We start from the raw sequence: 8,439 nt of genomic DNA, 5'->3' as shown, positions 1-8,439 counted from the left end.
CCGCGCAGGAAGCTTCATGCCCGCGCTGTCCCTGGAACCCTCTAGAAAATGACCACTACATATTACACAATGAGGAGGGGGGACCAGCTGTACTCAAATGTCAAAAGCGTTCGCACAGCTGACACCAGTTGCTGAAAACAGAACATGGCAGCAGGGTCATAAATTCTCGATGAAGTCTTCCACAGCTTAATATAGCTCTGGCCTCAGCTGAAGTCACCGTCGCTTCAGTCACTCATGGTGGGTTTCTCTCAGAGGGTACATCACGCTGCACCATAACCGCCTGTATCTCTCGCCGCGCGGACCGTAGCGATAACCATGTCTCAGCACAGCCAAGATTCAGACTTAGATGAATTGTTTGCGGATATCGATGAAGATGAGATTTTGGCCAATTTGTCTCCGGAAGAGCTAAAGGAGCTTCAGAGTGAAATGGAGGTACTGGCACCGGACCCGAAAGTACCGGTGGGCATGATACAAAGGGACCAGACCGAAAGGGCACCGACCGGGCAATTTGACCACAGATCGCTCATTGACTATCTGCACTGGGAGAAGGAGTCTAAGCGAATGCTAGAGGAAGAGAGAGTTCCTGTTACGCTTCTCCCATCTGAGGTAAATGTTCATTTAGAAGATGGAGATGACGGAAAAAAGACAGGATCGGGCTTAAGCAAAAATGACAAATCTTTCCTCCATATGCATCAAAGAAGAAGAAAGTTTTATTGATCCCAATGCAATATATTCTTCTTCGATCTATATGGAAGGAAGCCAATGGCCGAAAATTTTACAGAGAATTTATCCTTCAAAATAAAAAAAATGACCTGAAAATATGAACCGTTGCGGCAGCTGCCATGGCGGATTCCACAGGGGTTGTCAACCAACTTTCCAGAGTCCAGAATAACAAATGTCCCTAGTTATTCAGTGATATGTTCCCTGTTCCAGTGTCGCCACTTATCTGGGTATTGGAGCTGTTATGGCGGCCATGTTGGTTGTCACTCAGCTTTTACCAGGTACTATTATAGCTACGGCTAGGGCTCCACGGCAAGGTTTGGTCACACAACTGTAAGGGTAAATTTGTGGTTTACCGTAGCTCTCATGTGACCTCAATGTTTCTCTATGGGGGGAAAAAGTTGCGACCATATCGGAATTGTTGTGATTGTGAGTAACCTGCAATTTTAGCACAACTGTGACATGACTAAAAGTCACCATGAAGCCCTAGTCTAAGAAATGGTTAAACAGAATAAAAAGACTTCACATGAGATTTAGACTAATATTTACTGGTGATTTTATGGTTGTTGTTTTTGTTTCATGAGAGACAGAATTTCTCCCTAAAAAGAAAAAAAAAAAAAATTATCAAATCACTCCCCGATAAATAATTCTGTAATATCAAGTCTGGACGGAAAAAATTAAACCAAAACAACATATAAAAATATATTTCAAAATGTAAACCCATAAACCCTCCATAATAAATTTTCCATCTTTTATTTTTTATCAATTTAAGGTTGTGGAATTTTGTAATAAAAAAGGTAGAGTTTAGGGGGGCATGATTTATGGGTTAAAAAACAACAACATATAAATATATATATATGAGAGGTGGGGGATAGAGCTGGAGAGGGCCAACGGGGCAATTCAATTTAAAAGCACCTGCCCTAGGCACCATGAGAGCTTGTCCTACCCCTGTGTTTATACTTGGCAAAATAGGAGCTATCAACATTATAAAACTTAGACCGAATTCAGACCGTAGCATACGTCCGTGTGACGGCCATTAAAACAACGGCTGCCACACGGACACATGTATTTCAATGGACCGTGTGAAGGGTCCGCGTTGTTTTTAACGGACTGTGTGAAGGGTCCATTGAAAAATAGAACATGTCCTATTTTCTTCCGTTTTCCCTCGTCCCTCGATAGATTCAAGTCTATGAGGATCCGTGAAAATGGGACCCGCATAGGTGCAATGCGGATGTAAAAAACGGCGCTGGTTCGTGTGAATCTAGACTTAAGAACAAAAAGGTTCATCTGCCAAATTTTGTCACCACAGACATATGGAGTATCAGCCCGCTTTTCTACAACTCACAAAAATACACCCTATATTGTTTACTTAAAAAAAAATATTTGCTGTAACGGTAGGGGGCGCTATCCAACAGAACTCTGCTCAAAAGACAAGGGGACCCCAATGAATAGGTCATATCTTCTCATAGTTAAGTTCTTAGCGATGGATATAATTATTTTTCTTCAATGCACTGGTATTGCTGGTACCCCAGGGGCTATAATGGATGGTGGCCTTCTTGGTGGTCACCCAGCTTTCCCAGACACAGATAAAAGCCATGTCACGCTCAGCTCAAACAATTACACTTAACTATTCGGCGTGCCGCAACGTTGCTGCGGATATTTCTGAATGTTTCCACCAGTATATATTTATATCATGTATTCACTAATAAATGTTTCATGCTGGGACTTGTAGTCCCAGAAGTCACATGGTGTCGCTGTTATAAGAATGCATGAGATGTGTTAGATGGAATGTATGGAGAGAGTATAGTCAGAGCTATCAGAATAGCAGCCGGTCACGTGACCCGCCCAGCTGTCTGGTCTTTACCATACCGGCGTTCTGCAAGGGAGAGAATATGAGAACGTTGTTTTATCCAATTATTTTTTTACTTAATTTTCTGTTAATCACGCAGCATATAAAAAAATATTATTGAAACCATCAACATGCTGCTGTTGATGGATTTGTATATCCTATTCCTCTTTTATTCCTCCGAGAAATTTATGAATAAAATGACAACCAGTTGGGTGTGTGTCCCATCAAAATCTGACACTGTGCAATCAGGGCTCATGGTATCAGACTGTGTAGCCACACGCTCCTTTGACAAGGGGAATGGTAACACTCAGTTGTCAATTTATTCATACGTTTCTAGGAGGAACGACAGAGGAACAGCACAACAAAGAGTTTTAAGAAAAGATGCTCCAGAATTGTGATTATATGGGGAATACAAGTATTTACTAAAACAAACAGGTCAGATGATCTGACACTTCCTTATCAAACCCCATGGAAATATCAGGTGTAATTAGAATAAAAATAAAGTCTTAATAAAACTACAAAGTCCTAATTCGAAGTTCCTGGCCCTGATGCAAAACCCGCAAAGTGCCCCCCGCCCCCCCCCTCACACACATTCCCTGTGTCATTTATAATACTAGTGTCCTCTTATGAGTCAGATGGACTATTGGGTCCGCTTAGACACCAAGGCCTGGATGTCACGACATCTACGTCCGTTGTAGTTATTCCCTAAAGATCTGTAAGTAGCAGCTTGCTGATGGTTTCCAGGTGTGATAATAGCAAAAAGGTAATAAAGATATATTACAAAGATGCTGCTATTATGTATATTTTCTGGCTATATAAACAATACTAATCAAATAAAGCTCTGTCCTTTAAAGAGGTTTTCTAGTTTTATCTAAATATACCTCGATCATTCAAAAATCATAAGTTAAGAAACTGTCTAATACACTAAGTTTATCAGTTTCCCGCAGATACACATAACTAAGCCGGGTATCTGAATTAGCAGCATATGACCAGGACGTGTTTTCAAACTCTGAATGTAAACTATGTTTTCATTCACCAACAGCAAACAGAGATTGAAACTGAAAGTATATGCTATAGGACCAATGAAAAAGGGGCCCTTTCCCATGGCCACTGTAAACTAGCATAGGTCAACAACATTGACAAACATAGAAGGAAGGAATAAGCCTGAGGGTCATATGAGGTCCATATTTCCCAATAGTACCTCTTTTTGAGGAACGTACCCTCAAAAAAGATATGTTTTTGATTATAATGTATTAAATACTGGTGAATATGGTACCTTGAGCCTTAAATGGGCTGTTCGATCAGAGCAATCCCTGCCAATATGCCCTACAAAAGCATATGGATATCATAAAATCGGATCCCCTGCTTGGGACCCTCCTCTATTACACAGAACATAGAGTGATGCAAGGAGTGTCTCCTGCTCTGGAGGACATGGTGCAACCAAATGCATTATATTCCTTGCCGTTTATAAACTATAGACATCGACAGAGGTCTTTAGCTTGTCTATCTAGTGCAGGCTACAGACTGTCCTTCTCCTTCATATAAAATGCTATCATTTTTTTCATCTGTGACATTTAAAATCTCATCATAAATCTTTTTATTTTTTCACATTAGAGAATAATTGCCAGAGAGAAAGAAGTGGAGGAGGTGGAAGAGGAGGAGGAGGAGGTGGAAGAGGAGGAGGAGATGGAAGAGGAGGAGGCTGAGGTGGAAGTGGAGGAGGAGGAGGAGGTGGAAGAGCCGGAGGAGGTGAAGGAGGAGGAGAATTCCAGTGACCAAGGTGATCAAGAGAATGAAGAAGATATACAAGAACTGGTACAAGAAAGTAATAATGAAACCTTAGAAGATGTTTGTGACATAGACAACCAGAAGACAGATGAAATAGTAGAGGAGTCACAAACAAACGAAACAGAATTAGAAAAAGAAGACAAGACGGACTATGAAGCATTTGAGGAAAGTCAGGCAACATCCCCACAGAATGAAGAAACCACTGAGATTATAGAGGAGTCAGAAGAAGAGAGGACTGATGAGAACCGTCCCACCATGGACGAGGCTTCAGAATTGACAGAAAAAATTGAGGATAAAAAATCTCCCGAGAAGATCTCCAAATTAAATATACCAAAGAAATTAGCAGTGGACTCTAGTTTTATAAAAATGAGCGCCAGGCCTTCTGGCAATCAAACCAACTTGGATAGAACATTACAGAGAATCCGGGAGAACAATCCAGATATGAAGGAAGTCAACCTAAACAACATTGAGAATATTCCCAAGGAGATGCTGGTGGACTTTGTCAATGGTCTGAAGAAAAACAAACACGTAAAGACTTTCAGTATGGCAAACGTAGGAGCGGATGAGAATGTCGCCTTCACACTGGCCAATATGTTACGAGAAAACAGAAGCATTACAACCTTAAACATTGAATCCAATTTTATCACCGGAAAAGGAATTGTGGCCATTGTGAGATGTCTTCAGTTCAACGAGTACTTGACCGAGCTGAGGTTCCACAATCAAAGACATATGTTGGGTCACCACGCAGAGATGGAAACTGCAAGACTCCTGAAGGCCAATAACACATTGTTGAAAATGGGTTATCATTTCGAGTTGCCAGGCCCAAGAATGGTCGTCACTAATCTGTTAAGTAGAAATCTAGACAAGCAAAGACAAAAAAGAAAAGAGGAACAACAACAGCAACAGATAAAGGAACAAGAAGACATCATTAATATGTTGGAAAACGGTCTTGGTATGGGAATTCCTCCAGAACTTTGGGCAATGTTGAACCAACCTCCACCAACTCCAAATTCCAGGATGCCCCCACCAAGTCTAAACTCTAGAATGCCAACGATTCCAGAGGAGCCAAAAATTCCCGTGGCACCACTCAGAAAAAGTAAACAGAATAAGCCAGAGCTTAACTGGGAAAACAAGTTCAACTCCGAGCCTCCACCTTTCCAAGAAGTCAAACTGAAAAAGTTTCAAACAAAATCCACCGCCCAAAAGTTAAGGGAGGAAACGGATAAAACTAGTTTGCGAGACATGATACGGCTCAAGAGGGCAAAGCCCAAGTCAAGTACGTCTCAAAATTCAGAGCTGTCAGAGAAAACCAATCTTAAAGACGTAATAAAAACCCTGAAGCCCGTGCCAAGGAATCGTCCACCTCCTCGTGTCCAGTTGACGCCAAGAGATGAGCTTTTAAAAGATATTCGCCACAGTAATGTGGCCTATCTGAAAGCGGTAAGGAATGATTTATATGAAGATAGAGCATATATATATTTGCAGTTATGTAGGTTACTATACAGATATGGTTTTTGATAAGCAGAATATTCAAAATGTAAAGGAATTGTATTGTCACGCATGTCCACGTAGGATTTTTTTAGTCACTTTGCACCAGTTTTGAAAAATCCCCCCCACCCTTGTTTTCTAAATGTCTCCTTCTATGTCTTTGACCAAGGCGTACATATCACCATATTGATAAAAGATGGAGGCTCTGGTCACATCTCCGTTCTGGTTTCCGTTTCTAACGGAAAATAGGACACCATGCTGGTCCCGTTGTGCATTAGATACCACTGGTGCCTGATGGATCCCATTAACTTCTAATGGGGTCCTCCGCCCCGGTGTCTGGCGCTTTGACAGCAAAAATAGCGCTACACGCAGATATTTTCCCATCAAATCTGATTGAATCTGCATCGGTGGCTACAAACGCAGGTGGGAATATGGCCTGTCTACCATTAATAAGACTAATGTTCTAAGCAACGGGTAAAACTATATCTATATTACTGAATTGTGGGTGATTTTGTGTAGTGAGGAGAATGCTTTGCTCCTAAGGCTCTGTTCACATCACGTTTCTGAACTACGTTTGGAATACACACTCAAGACGCATATGGGAAACGTATTCATAGGGCCCCATTCAACCGGCGTATGTCATTTTCGTTGGCATATGTTTTCCACTGTGTATATATATATATATATATATATATATATATATATATATATATATATATGCTTTCAATACACAGGGATGCAGTAAAGAAAAAAGTATACTGCACGGTATACATTATTTTACAATGGGAGCCTATTGGCGACATATGCCAGTGTATGCCTATATACAGTAACATATTTTGCAGCTTTCCGTCAGATATATACGTTGGGAAATAATTCTGATGTATACCTCTGATGGCAGCCTCAAACATAATGTGAACAGAGCCTAATTCCTCCTATGACAAATCCAAACTATGTATGAAAGGATTTATCTAATTAAAGGGTATGTCCACCTTTGCAGCCACTTTTTTTTTATTATTCTAGTGCATCAAAGATAAAAATAAAGTAACTTTGCAAACTGTCCTGATGAAAAACTTCCTACCGTTTTGTGTATACAGCTCCTATGTGTCTCCATGGTTAGACTACAAACCCTGTTTAAACTGACTCTACAGTCATACTGCGTTCTATCTATTCCCTAATTTTCCCTAGCCTACTGAATGTAGAGCCACGGAGACACATAGATCTGCATTGGATCTGTGGACACAGAACGGTAGCATATTTTTAATCAATACTATACAAGCAGGCAGATCTTAAAGCTTTTTTACGCTACATGTGAATGTGGTTTTTAAAACCCCATCCACATGTATTGTACTGTAAATTGCTGTAGATTTTTAGCGTGAAATCTGCACTAAAATCCGCAGCAATTCCGCAGCGTGTGAATTCATACTAACGATAGTTGCAGTGTTAATCATAACCACCAGGTGGCGATGGAGGAGAATTCCATTTAATTGCCCTGTATGTATCCAGGGTAGGTCACTTTAACGAGGTTGTAAAAGTTTTAAAAAAGTGTTTGCTTTTTTTTCCTCCTAGAAACGGTGCGACTCTGGTCCATGGGTTGTGTCTGGTGTTGCAGAATTCAAGGGAATGCTGCTGAGCTGCAATACCAGATACAACCTATGTAAAAGAGTGGCGCTGTTACTCGGGGGAGCAGATTCTTTTTTTTGTCTAATTTCATACAAACCTAAAACTGAAGTTAGCAATGATTAATAATTATTATTTTTATACAGGTAGAGCTCCCCAAAGAGCTGGAGTAACACCTGCAGGAAAAGTGGAGAAGAGACTTACATATAGACAGTCCAAATGTAGCTATTGGTGAACTACTAAAGACAATGGGGAGACTGCTGTTATTTTCATGGGATCAACACAGAACATGGAGTGAGAAGAAGAGTGACATGTATGAAATGTTAATGTATCTGTCGACCCCCTATTCAGACAAGGCACAATGGGGCGTATTTACTAATACCGGTACACCGCCGAGCGTGCCCCGTACCATCAACATGGTGCGTGCCGTTTGAGGAACACGGTGCAGCTTCTGAGCTAGGTCAGGTCTTACCATGTGGAAAGTGGCAGGTTTTTTGTGAATAAGCTGCACTGGGTATGGCTCAAAAGTCACGCCTTCATAAATATGGCGCCCAAGCTAATATGATAAATATGCCCCATTCTGTCGGAACATCGGAGATACTAAGAACACATAACGGGACGGTCAATGAAAGCAGTGGTGTCAGCGAGGATATTGGCTTGGACTACATGAATCAGGCTGGTGAATGTTATGGGCTACTAATGAGCGACCAAAATTGTAGGAAGCTCTTGTGGCTGCCACTATTGTAATTACCTATATCTCATGATGAATCCTAGATAGGTAAATTAAAATTGGTGGATAGGTAGAATAGAACTAGACCAAAATCAATCTCTTAAAAGGATCTGTCCTGCTCCGATCATCTATGGAAATACTGGCAGCAAGCCTTCCATTTTCCTACAGCACCCCCCTCTAATAACTCAGAATTCCCTAATAGGGTATTTGAAAATGTGTTTTCTAAACCATACCACCCGTTTACATG

General features: G+C 41.0%; 1 protein-coding gene across 1 annotated transcript; it reads left to right on the top strand.

Moving 5' to 3' along the window:
- Positions 1-315: 315 nt before the first annotated feature.
- LMOD3 (leiomodin 3) lies at positions 316-8,319 on the top strand. Its single transcript, XM_075832403.1, has 4 exons — positions 316-606; positions 4,184-4,237; positions 4,328-5,797; positions 7,609-8,319. Exons 1-4 carry the CDS (start codon positions 316-318, stop codon positions 7,633-7,635), a joined length of 1,842 nt encoding a protein of 613 aa, XP_075688518.1. The 3' UTR covers positions 7,636-8,319.
- Positions 8,320-8,439: the final 120 nt, after the last annotated feature.

This window comes from Rhinoderma darwinii, chromosome 7, assembly GCF_050947455.1.
Source record: "Rhinoderma darwinii isolate aRhiDar2 chromosome 7, aRhiDar2.hap1, whole genome shotgun sequence".
NCBI lineage: Eukaryota > Metazoa > Chordata > Amphibia > Anura > Rhinodermatidae > Rhinoderma > Rhinoderma darwinii.
This window is presented reverse-complemented; position numbering and strand designations above follow the sequence as displayed.

Excerpts from the sequence above, each read along its gene's own strand:
- LMOD3 (XM_075832403.1), top strand. The coding sequence starts at position 316 with ATGTCTCAGCACAGCCAAGATTCAGACTTAGATGAATTGTTTGCGGAT. Across the intron at positions 607-4,183 it reads TTACGCTTCTCCCATCTGAG|AGAATAATTGCCAGAGAGAA; the intron begins GTAAATGTTCAT and ends TTTTCACATTAG. Across the intron at positions 5,798-7,608 it reads ATGTGGCCTATCTGAAAGCG|GTAGAGCTCCCCAAAGAGCT; the intron begins GTAAGGAATGAT and ends ATTTTTATACAG.